Source organism: Mirounga angustirostris, unplaced genomic scaffold, assembly GCF_029215605.1.
Source record: "Mirounga angustirostris isolate CCGP_5_RB_7025 unplaced genomic scaffold, mMirAng1.0.hap1 SCAF_9, whole genome shotgun sequence".
Taxonomy (NCBI): Eukaryota; Metazoa; Chordata; class Mammalia; order Carnivora; family Phocidae; genus Mirounga; species Mirounga angustirostris.
The window spans coordinates 39,288,342-39,308,554 of record NW_026991717.1 but is presented as its reverse complement, the minus strand read 5'-3'; the positions used below and the strand labels follow the sequence as shown (position 1 = coordinate 39,308,554).

At 53.3% G+C, this 20,213-nt stretch overlaps 1 protein-coding gene across 2 annotated transcripts in view; it reads left to right on the top strand.

Moving 5' to 3' along the window:
* Nucleotides 1-20,213, top strand: part of SMAD6 (SMAD family member 6) — a 76,654-nt gene that overhangs the window by 3,867 nt on the left and 52,574 nt on the right. Inside the window, exons 2-3 of one of the 2 annotated variants that reach the window (XM_045899819.3) lie at nt 6,467-6,523; nt 10,284-10,361. In XM_045899819.3, the coding sequence (XP_045755775.1) occupies nt 6,467-6,523; nt 10,284-10,361 (135 nt within the window). The remainder of the gene's footprint in view (nt 1-6,466; nt 6,524-10,283; nt 10,362-20,213) is intronic. The other variant, XM_045899820.3, reaches the window with a different exon arrangement.

The window sequence follows — 20,213 nt, the reverse complement described above, 5'->3', positions numbered from 1 at the left end:
CCCAGGATTTGTCCCAGATGTCTTATTCACATGTAGGGTAGTGGCTAGAGGGGAAAGGCAGGTATCTCCGCGGTTCCTGAAGAGAGAGCACTAATGGGGTGGGGGTGGGGGTGAAGCAGCATTGACCTGGCTGCCCTGGTCCCCACATGGTCACTCCAGGCGTGACTCGAGGGCTTTTGGCAGTTCCGGACCTGTGGCCCATGGTAGGCTTTGTGTGCCCCTTGTTCCTCTTCCAGACAGCTTCTCCTGGAAGTGGCTTCCTCCTCTCTGCCACCCTGTCTCCTCCCTAACTCTGGAGAGGGGGGCCCTGTTTGTGGTTGCCCTGTCCCCAGTCATTTTTGTTGCGTGGGAGATAATTGGCGGGGCCCGCTCTGTGCTTTTAGCAGGTCTTGGCAACTACTTTCTCTCTTACCAGGTCAGTCTGCCCACAGATATTTGTTGAGCACTTACTCTGTGCCAGGCATGGCGCTGGGTGCTATAGCAGGGAGAGTAGAAATATGAGTAGGACCCATGCCCTTAAGAAACATAATCTTCCCTGGGGAGATGGGGCAGAGACGGGGGAAGAAGGGCCAGGTCATTGGGTCTGAACTATCAGAGCGCTGTGGGATGTGTAGGTAACAGGATCCCCTCCAGGAGCTCCATAATTCTATCTGGAGATGGACTCCAGGAGGTGGTGGGCAGAGAGGAGGAGGCGGAGAGGGCCAGCTGAGAGTCAAGGTGCCAGGCAGGCTCAGGTGTGTGAGCCAGAAGGGATGCACACCCCTCCCTCCCTGGATTAGAAGCCAACTTAGGTGGTGGTTCAAGTTTGGCCAATTTGGGGGGGGGGGGTACAGCTGCAGTGGAACAGTTCGTCCCAAAGCCCTGGTCCCAGGGTCTCTAGTAAGCTTGACCTTGGATGAGTAACCTCCCCTCACAGTCTCCCTACTGGTGAGTGGGTGGCTCTAGGAATATTCTCCACATCTAATTCTAGACTGAGCATTGGTACTTGACTCCCTCCCTCATCCCAAAAGGAGGCACTGTTGCAGGGGCTGTGTCTGTTCTGTTCCTCTTTGCCAGCCCTCCCCCCTCCCCCCATTCAGGCCACCCTGGGGCAGTTGGGAAGACTGATGGTCTGGGAAGAGTTTTCAGTAGGTGCCAGGTTGACCCTCTTGCTTCATCCCCTGCCTGATGGCTTGGGCCGCTGGGACTGAGAACTGGGGAGCCCTTTGCTGCCCACCCCACCCCTGCTGCCTGGCCGCCAGCCTGGCTCCTGGAGCTGGGCGGGTGCATAGCTGGAGCTCAGCCGTGCGCATCCTGATAAGGAGACTGCTCCTTCCAGGGCTCTGGGGGAAGAGGGTTGGGGCAGTGGGGCGGGCAGGCAGGCAGACAGACAGATGGACAGACACACTCAGGGAGAGCAGGCACGTAGCTGGAGAGTACACCCGAATACCCAGCAGGCCAACTGAGGGGCACCCTACCAGTCACCCCAGTGCCCACCGGACCCCCACAGGGAGCCCAGGTGGCCAGGAGGCCCCTTTCTGGGCAGTGCTGATCCCTGCTGCTCAGAGCGAACCCTGCTCCCATCCATCAGCTTGCTTTGGGACAGTGGGGCCAGTTCCCCTCTTTGGGCCTCTTTTCCCACGTGTAAAGTGAGGCGGTGGACAGAATCCCTGGGGTCTGATGGGCAGATTCCAGGGGACCCAGGCCTGCCTCCCCTGCCCTGCTCTCTCCCCCATGCTTGTCTCAGAGAGTGGGGGTCCTCCCTCTATGCCCGGCTCTGTCCAGCACCTCCGTCCCCATGGGAGTCAGGCCCAGCTCCCCTTCCCTCTTGTGTGTCTTTCTGTCCCGGGAAAAGCCAGTTCACTGAGCTCGGTGCCTATGTGGACGGAAATGTGGAGAAATACTTTAATCACAGTTCTAACCTGTGTTTATACAGCTCCTTTCTCCTGAAAGTATCTATTAACTTTGGAATAAATCTCCTGCTCTTTGCTCCACCACTTTTTTTTTTTCTGTAATTATATTCAGTAAATTACTATTATCCAAATTGCGCCAGGGAAAGAGACAGAGCAAGAGCGAACTTCTAAACGACTGGAGGAGGCCGCCTAGGAAAACACAGGGTTCCCAGGCCAGGACTATAGGAATTAGAATGGGCTAAAAAGTTTTCCTTTTATTTGGCCTGGCATTATCCCTTTGAAATGAGATCAATTTCAAGTTGGGCTTCCAAGCCCCTGCCCCGCCCCTCTGGCGGCCCCTCGGCCTGCCCGCCCTGCTCCTCGGAGCTCCTCCTTGGAGGTGAGGAAGGGGTGATAATGTGCAGTTTGCTTCTTGCTGGCGCCAGCCGGCTGCGCTGTTTATCTGGCTGCCGGGGGAATCTGGGCAATTAGGCTCTGCCGGCCTTAAAGCGCCAGGAGCTCCTTTTCCGAGGCTCCCAACCCGGGCTTGGGGGTTGAGCCTTCAGGTTCTGGGGGTGGAGGGGACTGTTGCTTGGGAGGCCCCCTCCCGCCGCCACAGCCACCCCTGGGAGGGTGGCGACTGGGAGGCCCAGGGATGCATGTGGATCCTTTCCTAAGGGAGATGCTGGACTGCAGAGACGGGGCATGGAAGGCATTGTCCCAAACTGAAACATTACCAGGCGCTGGGAGAGGCAGAGAACTCTCCTGGCTTTAGAATTATGGTCTAGATCCCAAAAGGCTAAGTACCCCCTGGGGGCTAACCAGAGGCCCGTCTGAGCTGAGCTGAGCTGAGCACTAACCTTCTGGTACGCTCGGCCCCTGGCTGACTGCTTACTTCTGAAGGAAGTTGGAGGAGATTCCTGCAGTTGATGCCTGAGGCTGGAGTGTCTGATGTCTCTCTCTCTCTCATGTCCATTTCTTTTAGAGGGGCCCGCAGGGTTCTAGGAGCTCTCCCCTTCAAGTTTAGAGCATCTAAGTTACTACTGAAAAATCAATACAACTTCTGTAAGTGCTGAGGTGGCTCCTAAGAGGGGACTGGATAGAGGGCCTGGAGGCAGCCCACACTTGCTCTTCTGACCTTTTGTCTCCCACCTGAGTACCCGCCTTGCCCACCTGAGTTAGTGACCTGGGGCTCCCCTCACCCAGATCCGTGGGGCCGGGAAGTGTTGGGAGTGAAGCGGCGGTGCCAGTTAAAGGTCACCCAGGACTGGTCATAGCATCATTATTATTCCTAGTAGTCAAAAAATGGAGAAAGTCTAAATGTCCATTAGCTGAGGAATGGCTAACCAGCCATACAACGGAATATCATTCAGCCATAAAAGAGTTCGTGGATGCTGCAGCTCGGGCGAGCCTTGAAAGCATACGCCAAGGGAAAGAAGCCAGACACAAAGGGCCACATACTATGTAAACCTATTAGTGTGAAATGTCCAGAATAAGCAGATCCATAGGGACTGAAAGTAGATTTGTGGTTGTCTAGGGTTTGGGGGTTGAGGGAATAGGGACTGACTGCTAACGGGACAGGGCTTCTTTGGGGTGAGGAAAATGTCCAGTAATTACATGGTGGTGTTGGTCTCACAACTCTCAGTATACTAAAAAACACTGAATTACACACTTTAAAAGAGTGAACCTTAGGGTATGTGAATGAGAACTCAATTGTTTGAAAAAAAAGGTAACTCCGTATTGGTCCCCACCTGGCCTTCCACTTTGTTTTGCAGAAGTAAAATAACATCTCCTGCCTTTCTGTGGACCTTTCTTGGACAGGTCCTTTACCTGGCTGGACCCCAGGTGCCCGAACCAGTTAAAAGGAGCAGTTGAGCTGGGTGAACATGTGACATTATAAATCCCTGTGTCTTGGGGTGGAGTCCATAAGCCTTCATACTTTTTAACTTGCCCAGGATGGAATTTAGCATTCAGCTTCCAGCCTCTGAAGTTGTTCAGCAGTTCTGTGCGAACCATTTTGCTGGAGCAAATGGGGGCCTGGTCAAGTCCCTCCTAAAAGCTTTGCAGTTCCTCACAAGCTGGTGTGAGGGACGTTTCAAATTTATAGATTTGCTTTCTGCCTCATTCACATTAGGACACACCCAGCCCGGGAGTGGCCGTGGGTGGTGGGAGTCTCGGGCGGCTCCTTCAAGAGGGGACTTTGATAGCCCTTCTTGCCCTCCACATTTTGGGTCCCAGATAAACAGCCCCTGGGAGAAATGCTGGGGTTGGTGACAGTGGCTTGACTCCAGCCGCCACTGCCCATTGCTGCCAAGTTTCACTTTTGGGGGACAGATCTGGGAGGCCAGTTGTCCAGAGCGCCCCACCGTGTGTGGCCTGAGCCTCAGCCAATCAGATTTTTGCAGAAGGAACCCTAACACAGGAATTACAGGCCTTCTGATAAGTGAGTGGGGGAGTGGACAGGGCATGAGGCTGGGGATCAGGAGACCTGGCTTCTGGCTGTGGCTCTGGTTCTCCCACCAGTTTGCTGTGTGGCCCTGGGGCAGTCACCTCCCCCGGCCGGGCCTCCGTGCTCACTGTGCAGTGGGAGTGCCCGCCTCAGTTCTCTTTCCCTGTGGAGCTGTAGCCCCACTTGCATTTTGCCTCTTGTCCTGAGAGGCCGGTCTTCACTCAGGTCTGGTCTCTCGCCCCTCCAAGACCCTGTGGACCAGTGGGCCAAGTGGCTCCTACTGAAGGCAAATAGTTGCCTTCCTGGAGTCTTGTTGGGGGGCTCCTTTGGGTCACTCCTTTCAGCCTCTAGGTCTTCGTTCTCCACACCTTTGTCTGCAGAGGCCCCCACCTCTCCATTATCCTGGTCACCATCGTCTTTGTCCGCACATGTTGACCGAGCACTTTCTGTGCACGTGATGGACTGATGACTGGGGTGAAGGGGTGTAATACAAGGTGCCTCTTGTTGCCTGTGTCCTTGGGATGTAGAGCAGAGTCAGGGCCTGGGCCCCGATTCCAGTTCCACCATGATTGGCTGGGGGGGAAACTGGGTAAGTCAGTCTTCTCATCTGTAAAATGGGAATGAGAATGGCCACCTTATTTATTTTTGAGAAAGGATGAAATAAGAAGTGCCCAGAAGCGTGATTAACCACGCTGTACCTAAGATCCAAAAGAATGCAATTACTTAACAATAAATGAAGTTGAAAATGCCTGGTGTGGAGAAAGACACAGGCATTCAGCAAATGTTTGCTTCTCTCCCAGTGGCTCTTCCATGATTCACTTTTCCTTCTCCCAAACGCCTGTCCACAAAAGATTCCCTGTTTCTAGACCTCAGAGCCTTGACTTTGTTGAAGTAATTTCAGGCTGGAGAAGCTGGGTGGGGAAGAAGTGAAGCTGCACTGGGTGTGCAGAGGAAAACAAACGCTCCTACAACGAATTGTGCCTTATTATAATTGCGAAAAACACTTATTACCCCTTGTGTCATTACTGATACCTGCCTAATAATAGTTATTACCGCTTTACTACCACTGAGGGTTTGTTTTCTTTTGCGATTTGGTGGTGTTTAGTTTCATTTAGGGAAAATGAAGGGTCATTTCATTCATGCAAATTGTTACTTAGTTTAGCAAATTGTTACTTCCCCTAAAGCAAGAGGCTAAGGAATTCTTCTGAAGACAAAATACATGTTTTTAAGGAGGAGTATTTTAGGCAAATGAAAGGAAACCAAAAGAAAAATACCATAGACAATAAGGAATCACAGAGGGTCTGAGCCGGGAGGCCAGGGAGAGCTTGGGGTGCACCCCTTCTCTTTACAAAGTGGGAGACTGAGGCCGAGAGCTAGCTGGAAGTCACTGGCTTAAGGTCTCCCATCTGGGAAGCTGGGTTGCCTTCCTGGGCTCTAGCCAGTCTTGCCCTCCTCCCTGCCCCCGAAGAATGTCAGTTATAATGCAGCTTATTTGGAAAGGAGCTTCTGTGTCTCTCACACTCAGTTCTGATTAGAGTTGCCAAATTTAGCCAATAAAAGGACAATGCCTAGCTGAATTTGAATTTCTGTTAAAAACAGCACATAATCTTTTAGTATACGTATGTCCCAAACAGGGCGAGGGACATACGTATACTAGAAATTATGCCATATGTATCCAAACTTGAAATTTAACAGAGCATCCTGCGTTTTATCAGGCAGGTATCCTAGCTCTGACTCTCACTGCACCCATGTTTCATTTGTTGTAACAACAGTTAGTGTTTGTACAGGTACTTTTCCAGAGTACCAAGAGCTGTTTTACATATATTATCTTCGTTTGCCCTCCTGGCAAACCTGGCAGGTCTTGATGGTTATTATCCCTATTTCAGAGCTGAGGAGACAGGCTCAGAGAAGGGAAGTAGTAACTTGCCTGAGGTCACACAGCCAAAGGGGGCAGATGAGGGCTTGAGTCTGGGTCTGTACCCCAAGCCTGTGGCCTTCCCCGTTGGGTAAAGAGAGGTGGTGGGGAAAGAGTTTTCTGGGGGCTGGGCTTATTATTTGAGGACACCAATCATCAAAAGCCAGGTCGAACCCCCAGGTGTGACCTCCCCTGCCCCAGCCGTGACGTGTTGTGTCTCCTGTCTTCCAGAATCACCACCACCCCCCTATTCTCGGCTGTCTCCTCGCGACGAGTACAAGCCACTGGGTAAGTGTGTCCTCCTTCCCACCCAGCTCCCTTTCAATCCAGGGGCGGGGGGGGGGGGGGGTGCAGCCTCAGTGCCGAAGGGCTGGAGGGAAGGAGGGGGCGAAAAGCAGGCCTGGCTGCCTTTGCGCTGGGGCGAAGTTTTACAAACACACCTACACTTGGGCCAAAGCAGACCCAGGCTCTGCAGCGGGCTATTTACATCTCGAAATTCCTCCGCTCATCATTAACCTCTCTGTGACCTTTAAACATGGGCCTGTGGGAAATGAATGGGTTTTGGCTTAAGCACCTCATTGGAGATGGGTTGGTGTTTCTCCCTTTTCCTCTCTCCCTTCCCCAGCCCTCGGTTGCTCTCCTTTTAGCTTGCAGTAATTAGCACTATGACAGATAGGTAGAGCATGAAGTCACTGTGGAGAGGAGTGGTGTGCTTCTCCCCATGTTAAGCCAAGAAGTTCACCTGGGCAGAAACAACAGTGGGACCATGGAGACAGCTTGTGTGTCGGTGCAGGAAGTCGCTGGCATGGTCCGTCCCCTCTGTGCGCTCAGTGGAGCTGGTCATCGTTTTAGGCAGGTCCCATTTGGAGGCAGAACGGGTGTTCTGGAAAACCTTGGGGCTAGACGAGCAGCTCAGATTCTGGAGTAGAGGCATGTGGTTTTGAAAGTGGCGATGGCTTGTTCTCTGGCCCTGCTGTACCCTCCAGTGGAGGATCCCAGGGGTGGGGCCAGTTAGTTCGGCTTTACCAGTATCAGGAGAGCAAGTTTGTTTCCCAGGCAGTTCCCGTGGGATTCAGGCTCTCGAAGTCAGCTAGCATGGCAGTGATGCTAATACATTCCACCAAGTGACCACAAGAAGTGGGTTTTGTTTTGTTTTTGGTAAGGGCCTCTTCCCAGTAGCCTCTGTCAGCATCGTCTGGGAGGTCACTCCTAAGTGACACAGACTCTCAGGCATCCAGGCCAGTTTGCTTTCCAGGCCCCCCTGTGGAATGAGAAGCGCCCCCCCAGGTCCGCTCAGGAGTTTGACCTCTTTGGTCAAGGGGGACAGAGGCTGTCCCATGACGGTGTTTGAGTCAGTGGTTTAATGATGGCAACTTCCTCATTGTTTCTCCCCACGTCTGGTCATCCCGTGGATGGAGGAGCTTTTTTTAGTTCTCCGGGGAACCGAAGAGGTCATCTGGTGGGACCCTGTCACTTCACAGATGAGGGATCTGGCTGAGGGACGAAGAGGGCCCCCCAGCTAATGAGCAGCAGGGCTGAGGCCGAAACCCACGAAGCAGCCCCCTGTTCGACTCAGCCGTTCTCCATCCCTCCCTCATGGGCCTGTCTCAGCATTTCCCGAGTCAACATAATTGCACTAGTCGCTTAGAAGATCCCTAGTTCCATTAGAGGAAGGAGGAAAAAAAAAACCCAAACAACCCAAATGTTCTCAGTAAATGTAGCCCCTCTGTTTGAATGTCAAGGATCATTGCCCTGAGGAATTGCGGGTCAGCCTGAGATGAAGCAGCAAAAATCAGGACAGTGCCTGGCCCTGCAGAGTGACCATTTGGAAATCAACAGGTGTCTCGGTTATTTTACAAATGGGACAACTGAGGCCTAGAAAGAGGAAGTGACACCCGCTGGTGGTCACACAGCTCAGGAGTCTGCAAACTATGGCCTACCACCTGTTTTTGTATGGCTTGTGAGCTAAGGTTGGTTTGCACTTTTTTAGATGGTTAAAAAAAAAATCAAAAGAGTACTATTTCCTGACGCGTGAAGATGACATGAAATTCAAAGTCTAGCATCCATACAAAAAGTCCTGCTGGAACATGGCCGTGTTCCCCCACTCCCACATTGTCTCTCGCTGTTTCTATACTCCAGCGACACAGTTGAGTTGCTGTCACAGAGATCCTGTGGCTCGCAAGGCTGAAAGTTTGATTTATGACGGGGGCCCTTTGCAGAAAAAGTTGGTGAGCCCTGATTTTTATGACTGGTGGCAGAGGTGGGACTCAAACCTGGGACCCTGGCTTCCAGACAGGGTCCCTCCGTGGGGCTTGAGCAGTGATCAAGGTGGGGAGTGTTCTTTTCTCTACCAGCCACTGCGCTGCTTCCAATGTCAGGGGTCACTAGAAGCAGTAAATGGGAGGCTTTGGAAGAATGCACAGTAGGGCCTCAAGAGCCTTGAAAGGTGGAAACCATTCCCACTCTGGGGACCCTCACTCACTAAGGTGTCCACGTGGGCTCTCTAGCGGCTCCCTTAGAAATAAGGTTCAGCCTGCGATGATGTTACTTCAGACAAGAAGTAGCAGCAAGACTCAGGGCGCTGAACACTTCGGGACCAATAGATCTGAAAAGCAAAACTCTCTTAAGAAGTTCCCACTTGGGCATTGTGGGTCTTATTTTTATTTTAAAGAGATTTTTCCATCTGTCCTTATTTCCCTCCTGGCACGTTTTACCAGCAGATAACTTTTTCGTGCCCCGATAAATAGTCCGAGCTATTTTTTGTATTATTTTCTTTTCCTTGCATTGTTGCTTTTTCATAAACAAAAAGTCAGTTCACTTCTAAGCCTCTGTGATCACATGAGACCAAAAAAACAAAATAAAACCCAGAACACCCAGTCAGCATCTGGCAAGTGGGAAACAAACAAAACAAAACAAAAACCCCAAATTGGTTAATGTTTCATCTTCCCGTTCCCCAAACCTTGTGGTAAAAGGGGGAAAAAAAATCCTACAGATCCAGTGGAATTCTAGCTAGCCAGGGCCTTGGCTAACGGTTTTAGTCCCAGGAATCCCCAGCTTGGAGTGGCTCTCCTGAGCCAGGTGGGACCAGCTGAGCCAGACCTGGGTTGAGCTGGGTAAGAAGGTGATGAGCTGTCAGCCTCACAGAACATGCCTTATGACTCCTTCACACGGACAACACCTCGTGGCTGGGAGCAGAGGAAAAATTTTGCGAGTCCGCCTGCCCAAAAAGGCATCGGCTTGTCTGGGTAGCAGCTCAGTGTTCCAGAGAAAACGTGCAAAAGATTTTCCTTTCCCCATCTCACTCACTGCACTGAAGACAGGGGAAAACAAATAATGTGCACCATATGAAGTACTTAAAATTACTTAAAAAAAAAAAAAAGCCTTAAAAAAACAAAACAAAACAAAACAAAACAAAAACACAGTCCAGGCATTGAAAGTTGCCCTGTGAGCAGGTTTGGATATTAAGGAATGGAGGAGGGAAGGAAGAGGGGAAAAAAAGTTAATCTGGGAGCAAATGCTTGAGCCCTTAATTAGAGGGGTGCAGGTGGGACAGAGTGAGGGTGGCTGGTAACTTGTTAAAACAGAGCTTCCCCAGCTCCAGCGGGAGGAAGGAAGGAAGGAAGGAAGAAAGGAAGGAAGCAAGAAGGAACAACTTTAAGAATTTTAATGGTGGTAATTAAGCGCAGCAACTATGAATTGTTTAGGGGCTTAATTTAACCTTACCCACGGATGCTCCAAGTTGCTACTTGCTCAGTCCCCTGAACTTGGGTTATTTCTGTGGTCAGAGTAGTTGAGACTTTTTCAGGTGCCAAGGCTGCAAGACTCAGCATTTTCCAGTGGAGTTCCAGGGCGGGCTGGCTTGGTCTCGTGTGATCATGGGACGAGGTTACAGAGTGGCATCAGAAAGCTGGGAGGGACACGGTGCCCTTTGCAAGCACTTGCATGCACACACACGTGCACACGCACACACACACACAGATGCGTGAGAGAGAAGAAAAGAGAGGAGTGCCCCACCGCCGACTAAGTTGTCTTTCTCTTTCCTCCGTAGATCTATCTGATTCCACATTGTCTTACACTGAAATGGAGGCCACCAACTCCCTCATCACCGCCCCGGGTGAATTCTCAGGTTGGCATTTCTGTCCTTGCACGGTGCTGTTGTGTTGAACTTCACAGAAGGGGACAGGTGGGGGCGGGGAGCTTGATGGAGGCCTTTTTGATTTCCTCTCTCCTTTTCTTTTCCCATTTCCTCCCACCTCTTGGATTGGAAGATTCACTGTCTTCGTTGCCGGCGTCCTTGGGGTTAAGAACGATCTGTACGAGTGAGATCTAAAGTTGGTCACTTGGAAAGTGCTTGCTGGGCCATGTGCTCACCAGTTGTCTCCACCTTGTCTCTCGTGGGCCTGGTGAAAGCCTAGCATGACCCTCCATCCCTCTGTTTAGCAGGGGAGCCTCTTGTCCCAGCTGCTGAGAGACTCCAAAACACATGTGTTTGTATACATTTATCTTTGTGGCTTTTTCCTCCTCTCCGCACTCTGGGGAAGGACAGACGTGGAAGGTCAGAAGAGGGGGAAATCGAGTGGGTAGAACGAGCTTGGGGGAGGGTCTGGCAAGCGAGGATTTTGCCAAAGGCTGGTGGTTTCCATGTCTCTCCCTGAGCGGTGGATGCTGGGCTAGGAAGCAGAGAGAACCCCAGTTTGGAGTCCCCCAAGCCCCTGCAATGAAAAGTTGGCCACAGGGATCCTCCCATTCCTGAGAATAGCTAAACCTAGCTTTCCTTAAGAAACGAGAGGTTGGCCGTGACCTGGGGTCATCGGGGGCCAGGAGGGACTCTGGTGCAGAGGTCTGTGGGACCCTTTGGGAGCATGGCGGATGGGTGTGCTAGGAAGACAGCTGGGGCTTGTGGCCTGGGTCTGTGCTGCGTGGCGTGACAGCCACTCAGGCTGGTGGTGCTTCTTCCCAAGTGGGCATGGCTGGCTCCCCGGGTGAGAGCCTCTGTGTGCATCCGAGCTGTTCTTCCCCTGCCCCACGCCTGGGGCATAATGGCGACAGCAGTGACCATAGCTGTTTATGGAGTGTTTCCTTCTGGCCGTGTCCGCTGCCCCGGCCCTGTACATGCATGGTCTCAGAACAGTAAAGTACTGGCCCCGGGTCACATAGTGGCAGAGTCATTCGCCACCATGCCACTGTGCTCCTGACTGCTGTCCTGTCCCCCTTTTCTGCAAGGGCTGCATGTACCTCCAAAGCCTCCATTCCCCCGCGTGAAGTTCTGGCTGTGATTCTTGCCATCCTCATCCCATGACTAAGGGGGACACGATGCTGGCTGCACGTGGCTGCCTGGCCATTTCCCAGGTCCGAGCCCTTCCCGATTCATTCCGTATTCCATCACAACCGTGGGAGATGAAACAGGTACGCCTGTTTCAAAGATGGGAAAACGAGAAGCTGGAGCAGGAAGTGACTTGCCCAGGGTCCCATAGTGGGTCCCCTTGCCTTCTGGTCTCTGGTGGCCCCTCTGATTGGGGTTTTCTTCTATGCCTTTTGGCCCCTACTTGGTTATAATGCCTTTCCCTGAAAGACCTTACCAAATGAGCACAAGAACTTAGTATTTTAATCCATTCTTTTTCTTCTGTGCCTATAATTTTGAAGCAGGAGGCTTAGCAGTATTTCTGAATGCATGATTCTGTGCCCCTGCCAGCCCTCAAAATGTATTTAATTTAGGTGGATTGCATCGGCATGGGTCGTCTAGATGGATGGGTAATTTTTCCACATTCTCTGCTTCCACCCTCACCTGGTTAATGGTGGAAACTGCCATTTGCGGAGATGCTTTAGAGTTCCACGGTCAGGGTCTGTTTGCAGATACAGTCTCTTTGGATCTCTGTCCTCCCAGAGCTGGCTGGGTGTGTGGCTCAGTCAGAAAGGAGCAGACCCCAGAGCACCTACAAGAACCAGGAGAGAGCACCTTCTGGAGGGGATGTTCAGAGACCCTGGGGGCTGTTAGATTTGGCGGCCTTTGGGGCCCCACGTCTGGGATTACCACCTAGTCATTCTAGAGCACTGTGTGGTACTGGCCAGTGAGCAGATCCCCGCTGCTCTTTACTGTGGACGAGGCCCGCATGGTTTGCATGAGAAAATTTGGCGTCCAGTGGCTTGGAATTCTGAGGGGCTGAGGGAACTGGGGAGAAAGTTTGGGGTTTCAGGGGTGGGGGTGGGGGGATCAAATGGGGTCTGCTGGGCTTTGGTCGGAGTTCGAGGTTGTCTCACGAGGCGAGTGGAGCGTTCCCCGTGTGGTCACCCAGGCACCTTCCAGGAACGTCACTCATCTCCTCCCGTTCTGGGGGCTCGCTGGTCAGCTCTTCCAGCTTACTCGTCCTGTGGGATTCAGAGGACCAGTGGGTTGGCACTGCCCTTGCCTCCTGGGAGCTCCTAGGCTTGGGGCGGCGGTAGCTGTCACCCTGGAGGACAGGCTCGGGGAGGGAGGCGCTGCAGGGTGAGGGGAAGGCCCAGAGGGGTGACAGGTCTCAGTGGATGAAGGCAGGAGTCATCCGGCTAGGATGGAATGCGGGGCCTGCCCAAGGGCAGGGCAGGAGGTGAGGTCAGAAAGCTGACGGGCAGAATGTGTTGGGCCTGGCCAGGGTGTTTGATGTTCAAGGACAGATAATAACTGCTGCTACTGACAACAGTTGACCTTATTGACACTCACTACTTAGTGCTTTGCTAAGAGCTGGTCATCCTCCATCTCATTGACTCCTTATGGCAACCCAGTGAGACGGATGTGATTCGCCCTATTTTATAGGGAAACTGAGGCTCCCTGCTGGGCCAGCTGCCCAAATTCCTGAATTGTAAGTGGCAGGCTCCAGCTGGGAGCCTGAGCGGTGTGACTGCCCAGCCCTCCTGCCCTTAGGGTCCTGCCTGGCATTCCGCAGCTAGGGCTCCCATCCCCCTCCCAGAGACACACCCTGGTGGGGGGTGGGGGCAAGGGAGTGTGATCCAAAGAGCCTGGGGACAGCCTGGCCCTGTTTAAGAACCAGGGATGGGGTGCATAGAGCTCAGTGCTCATCCTTGTCACCACTGGGCAGGGTGGTGCAGACCACCCTGAGCCCACACGGGCCAGCTTCCCCAGCCCCTTCTGTCTCCCTGAGTCCCGAGGGGCCCCTGTTCCTGAGAGCCTGGCCCCTCTCTTGAGCAGAATGTCTGCAGCCCCAGGACAGAGCCCACTCGGTTGCCTTGCGCCGTCTGCCTATTTTTATCCAGCTCCAAGGTCTCTGCTTCAGTTTCCTGTCCTGTTGTTGAGGCCACTTTAGGGGGATGGTGGGCATTTTGGGCACAGTCATGGCTGGGGCAGGCAGGGACACATGGGCGGCAGGACAGGAGAGGGTCTGGTTGCAGCGCCCTGCTGCGTGGTTGACAGGACACTCACCTAATCTGTTGAGTAGCTCCTAGGTGCATGATCCCTGCTAAACAGAAGACTGAAGCTCAGAGGGGACAGATGACTCCAGCAAGATTGCTCAGTGAGGGGCAGAATACAGAGCTTCTACTAGATCTGAAGACTGACGCCCAGAGTCTTGAAAGCCTAGAAGGCCCTTTTGGGGTGCCTTCAGAAGCTTGACACTCTGGATTCCTGGCCTAACTCGGGGCCTGGGGTGCTGCCCTTGACTATCTAAAGTCCCCTCAGGCTATCCGCCCCCGCCCCCCCATGGCAATACCTCTGTCTTTCTCCTGTTCCTTTGATTTCAGTCTAGTTTGGGGGAGGACAATAAGGTTAGCTAGTTAAATTCATACTAAGGTGTGAGTGGCTGGGAGACAACCCTTCTTGGCAATGTGAAGGTAGAATATGCCATAATTCAAGGAATTGAGGGACAAAGGGCCACATAGGCATGAGCATTCTGAGGAGGGTTGAGGGAGGAGGGCAGGGTTCTCTTGGCTAGAACAGAATGAGCACCACACAAGGAGCATTAGGCCCTGGGTGAGGAGCAGCCAGATCAGGCTCCGTGCTGGGTGCTGAGTGAGCGTTGGGCCATTAAATGAGAGCCTGAGGTGCTGTGTTGCTTTAGAAGCCAGGCCTGCTTCACTCCCATGCCATGGGGCTGGGGGGTGCAGCACTGGGCTGGCTCTTTCAGGAACCAATGACTCCCCTCTGGTATCCTGTTCTAGTGCCTATTGGATAACTGAGCACTTTATTAAGCACCCACTGTATGCAAGGTGTGGTATAAGCTGCCAGTCATAGGGACTGAGCTGTCCCTTTGTCTGACCTTGGATGTGCGTGCTGGTATCTCAGTCGTCAGAGCATGCTGTTTCTTTAGAGTTGTGCCAGTGAGGGGGAGCCCCTCATTTTTAGAGGGAAAGGTCCAGTAAAGGCAGGGAGCTACATAGGCTCACGTAGGGGGGTTGGGAGCTCAGCTGCATGTGGGTGTCTTTCCTCGACCAGCCAGACTGTAAGCTTCTCGAGAGCACAGTCCATTCTCTAGGATTCCTGCATTCTGTGGACGGACAGAGTTTGGGAACAGAGGCTCAGAGAGGGTAGGAGAGCGGCCAAGGGCCGCACAGCGGGCATAAACAAGTGGAGCCAGGTCACAGCCTCGGCGGGTCCACACTGCCCAGACACCCGCCTCCTTTCATCTCTGTGCTCTCTGAGCAGGTACCCTGTGGGGCTGGTGCTGTCTGGTGTTCATCGTCAGCGCCTGCCGAAGCTGGGAGAGGAGCACTGGTGTACTGATTCCTGCTGCTTCCTCCTTCTAGGGCCCAAGATGCTCTCCTCAGACACTCCTGTCTAAGAGACCCTAGCTCTCCTTGTTCTCCAAGGGGCTCAGTTCAGTTCAGTCAGCGTGTGCTGAGCCTCTTCAGCAAAATCGGCTGAAGAGCACGGGCTGTGCACCACTAGGCCCTGGGTTCAAGTCCCAGCCGTGCCCTTTCCTGGCTTTGGGACTTTGGGGCAGGCCCTTACAAGATCAGCCACGGCTTGGCACACGGCATATGGTAGATGTGGCCACGACGGCGTGGGAGCCGCTCTGCTTACAGCTGGGAGCTCAGAAACACAAATTACATGATCTCTATCCTCGTGGTACTCACAGACAGGTGAAGACACGGTGATAATGAGAAGTAGTAGAAGAGACAGTCTAGAGGAAGAAGAGGTTAGTGATTGACTCTTGGTGTGGTCGGGGGGCAGCCCAGAAAGACTTCCTGGAAGAGGTGATATCCAAGTTGGGTTTTATGGGATAAATAGGAGCCTACAAAAGGGACAAGGTTTGGGGGTGGGTCGATGTGTTCCAGGTAGAAGAAATAGCAGGTGCCAAGGTCTGGAGGTGTGAAAACAGCCTGAGGCTGAAAAAGCAAAGGAATTTAGAAGGGTTAGGAAGCAAAGCAACCAGGTGTTGGTGGGAGATGAGGCAGGGGGAGGCCAGGGCCTGGGTAACATTTTTAAAAACTTTTTATTATAATATAGAGTGTATAGGTAAGTGTCCAGCTCAGTTTTTACAAACTGATCACACCTGGGTGACAGACAGAGCCTGGGTGACAGGCAGAGCCTGGATAACATCGCTGTCACATGACAGTGCTCATGGCCTGTAGGTCTGGGGTGCTGTACGCCAAGTGGGTGGTTTAGGAGGGAGCACGGGAGGGAGGGCGGGGGTCGGGGGAGTTTTAGCTGCAAAGAGGGTTTCACTCGGTTTTAGAGAGCAGAAAGGAAGTCTTACCTGGGGTTTGAGGCAGATGGTACCCTGGCACAATTAGACCTGAACCCAGATCCATCCCCACGGATTCAGAGCTGGCTTTTGGGTGTGGCCCACACTTGCTCTGCCTAACCCCCAGGTCAGGCTCCGGCCTGGAGGTGGTGGGCCAGGACTGACGCTGAGCTCCCGGGTCAGGAGCAGCTTGCCATGTCCAATTCAGAAATGGCCCCAGACTCCTTGCCCTCTGTCAGGGCGGGGGGGCGGTGGTAGAAAGGACCATTCACCTCTGGTTCCAACACGGGCAGCATTTGGAACTTGCATCACGCCTCTCCCATGTGTTTTTTTTTTTTAGTTTTGACCAACCAAAGGGAGAAAAAAAAAAAAAAAGCCTTCTCTCCTTAAAAACTCCAGGGCAGGTCACACAAGGACCCATTCTTCCTGGGCTGGTTGTTTGAGGCTGGAGTAGAGATGGCAGGGGGCAAAAGGCAGCAGTGACAGGGACTGCAGCAGTTCCGGGAGGACCAGGCAGTTGTGGGGGGGGTGTTTTCTGGCCAACCTGGTTTGCCAGGAAGCAGTGTAGGATGGTGAGCAGCATGCTGGAGTGGCTTCCAGGCTTGGCTTGGAGCTTTACCCTGTGGTATGACCTCGGGCAAGCACCTCACCTCCCCGGTCTCAGTTTGCTCAGCTGTATGTTGGGCCACTGATCTCGGGCTCCTTGGTAATGCTATGTTCCGGGCAGAGGGTACCGGCTCCTGGGCCTCGGGGTCGTGCACGGAGCTGGGGCTTCTGGCCTGCAGTATCTGAGGTTCCTATCATTGTCCCAAAGCAAAACTATGCTTGGGACAAGGCCATGCAGAGGGAGGGGCTCAGTGTCCTGCACCCCCCACCTCCACCCCTGGAGCCCTAAAACTTGGGGACTGGAGTAGGGGTACACTTGACTGATGAAGAATCCAAGGCCCAGAGAGGGCAACTGATGTGCCCGAGATCACACAGCCTTATACCCTGTGGGGTCCCTGACAAAGGAACCCAGGGCTGGTGTGTTTCCTGATGGTAGGCTTTGGGATGACAAGTCAATGTATTGATCATTTATTAAGAACCTACTGCATGCCAGTGGCAGGTGATACAAAGTGAAGAAAGCCTGGACCTTCCCCCTTGGGAGCTAATGGTCTAGAAGGAAAGGTAGGTAGCAAGCAAAGCATGGTGAATGATTGCTTGTGCTCAAGTGCTGTGGAGATATGGGTGAGGCTCAGCACCAGCACAGAAACATCAAGAGCAGGGGATGCTGTTGGGGTGGGAATGGGCCGTTCAGGGTAAGCATCAAGGAGAAAGTGATTCTGGGTTGGGTTTTGTAGGATGACTAGGAGTTCACCAAGAAGACAACAGGATAGAGACGGCTCGTGCAGAAGCAGGGAGGTGTGCAGTAGGTGTGTGTTCTGAACTCATTTGTGGCTAGAAGGTTAATATGTGAGAGATGGGGGAATAGGGAAATATGAATCCAGAGAGATTGTCCTGAATCCGGAAGAATGGACTGGAACAGAGGGACTGTGGTCATTGGGGCCAGAGGAACTCCAGGATATACTTGGCTCTGGACCTTGTCTGGCATCCAGCATGGGGTCTAGTCCATAGCCGTGGGTCACTGTAGAATAAATGAATGAAGGAATAAATGATTTTTTTTTTTTGCCTGGGACAAAGGGATCCAGAGTGAGAGAAAACACATAAGATCATAACACATATTTGAGAATCACAGTTAACGCAGAGCTCTGTGTCAGGCTCTCTCTAAGTACCATGCCTGTATTCATTCATGGAATCCTCCCAACAGTGCTGTGAGGTTGCTACTTTTAGTAGCCAAATTAAAGGAGAAGTAACTGAGGCTCAGAGACGTTGAATAATATACCCAAGGACATCGCGCTAGAAAACAGTAGAAGTGGGATCAGAACTCAGGCCGTCTGGCCCCTGTGGGATTTCCCGTGTCTGGCACGGTGCCCTTTCTGCCCCCTGGAAGATGCAGGACTGACATGGTTCTTGCTCCTTGTGCTGCTTCTGTGCCCCCGGGAACCCAAGATCTGGCACGAACAACGCTCACCAGGTCCTTGGATGGCTGCTGGCTGAATACGTGAATGACCGGTGGCATGGTGGGGGCCAGGGGGGGCAGGTTTCTGAGAGGGGTTGTTGGGCCAAGGGGGAGTCCTGTTCCTGTCCCGGGTGGTTTGGCTTGACCTGGAGACAGCCAGTGCCTACCCCTCACTACACCTCGGGCAGCCTCTATCTCCGGGAGAACCAGCAGGTTTTCTGAGGAGACCTGAAATTCCAGAAAATGCACTTGGTTGCCTCCAGCCTAATCATAACCATCTGTCTGCCGGGCTCTGTGGCTCGCCCTCCCCTGTCCCCGGTGGCACGCTTTCCCTGGGCGTCTCTAACAATCAGGAGCCGCACTCGAAAGTTTCCTTGTCAGGGTAGAGTGGCTGTTGCCAAGAGCTCCTTCTTTGATGCAGAAAATATATCCTGAAGGTACTTTGTCAGATGTTTTTATACTAAACATTCTCCCTCCATGGCCCTTGACTGCCAAGGGAAGCAGAGATGCATCGCTTTCCCAGTTGCCCTTTGTGGAAAGAATTCCTGGTGTTTATGGACCCTTTCCCCCACACCACCCCTGTCAGGGCCTGGCAGCCTCAGCCGAAGAGGGGAAGGCCTTGCGGGTGGCATCCCTGCAAAGCAGGGGCTGCTCTGGCCCGAGGGAGGGACGCTGCGCTTACCCTGTGGTAGAAGCTTCTGGGTTTGGAAAAACAGAGGTCTCATGTCTGGAGCAGACCTCAAAGCCGCTGCCCCAGACTGCAAGGTGAATCATTGCCAGGACTTTAAAAAGGAGAGGTAGGAGCTCAGAGATAGGAGCCTGGAAACCATTTTAATCTCTTGGAGTCGTCCAGGGTTGTGCCAGCACAGGACAGAGCTGGGAGCCGCTGGGCTGTTGGGCCTTCCGTGCCAGGTGGGGGAGAAGGTGGGGAGGTGGGCTCCAGCACACAGCCTGGCATTGGGGGCGGGGGTGGGCAGCTGTGGGCAGCAGGAATGTTAGGAGGGGGGTGGGGGCCGAGTACACCTGTTCTGGCTCTGGCCCTGGGCTCTTGGGCTGAATAGGCTGAAATGGGGGCACCCAGAGGCACCTCTGTAGACCGGCTGTCCGTGTCAGCGCATCAGGATGTGTTGTACCCCAGGAAGTCCCAGACCGTGTCTCTCCCCACCCCTCTGCCTGTCTCTACTCACGTTCTTCGGTCCTATCGTCCGCGCTGAGGAGATATGCTCCCCAGCCGCCATGTGGGGGCCCAGCCTTATACTCAGTGGCTGTGTGGGCTTCTGCAAAGTGCACATCTGGCCTGGGCCTCAGGTTCTGCCCTACTGGGCCGAGGGATGTGGAGGGTCACTCCAGCCTACCCCCAGGCTGGCAGGAGGGGAGGGGACACTTTACAAAGCAGGGACTCCAGGCTGCTCTCAGGGGGGCAGAGGTTGGGAGGCCCAGAGAGCTCAGGGCCTGGTGTGCAGTAGATACTGGGATTGTGTCTGGGATTCACAGAAGGCCCCCCCCGCCGCCCCGAGGGTTTAAAACAAAATAGATTTCATGGGGATATGGCTTCTTCGCACCCCTGGACTCTCTCAGCTCATGTTGTCTGTCTCAGGCTCAAGGAAACCCTGATTTGGGTTGGGGGAGCCCTACCTCTGGGGCCCCCACTGCTGTTTGACCTGAGAGAGGAGCCGAGGATGGCAGAGAGGGCCCATCTCCTCCTACCAGGCTGCCCAGCTGTGTCTTAGCTGCCTGCCCTGTTCCTCACAGGGCAGAGGCCGGAGAGAGCCCCAGGGGCTTCCTTCCAAGCGTAACGGTAGCGCCATACCTGGGCCAGGGGCCAGGAGCCCCAGCTCCCACTCCTGGCTCCGTCCCACATCTCTTGGTGAAACTGCTTCTGTTCGGCTTCTCCATCTGTAAAATGGGTCAGTTGGTCTAACTCATTGGTTCTCAACCCTCTTTGCACATTAGGGTTCCCAGAAGAGTTTTTCAAAAGCTCAGACCGCATTCTGGAATGGTCGGGGAGGGACAGGCCGTTAGGATTTTTAAAAAATCCCCAGGTGATTCTAATATGCCACCAGGGCTAAGAACCCAGATCTAGAGGGACCTAGAGCATCCAGGCCATCTTCCCCTCAAGGCAGGAGCCTTTTCTGTAGCTGGGCCCCCAGCCTATACTTGATCACTTCTGGGGCTGGGTGCACAAGGCATCTTAAAACAGGTGTTGTAACTTCCAGTTTTCGAGTAAGAAAACTGAGTGTGGGAG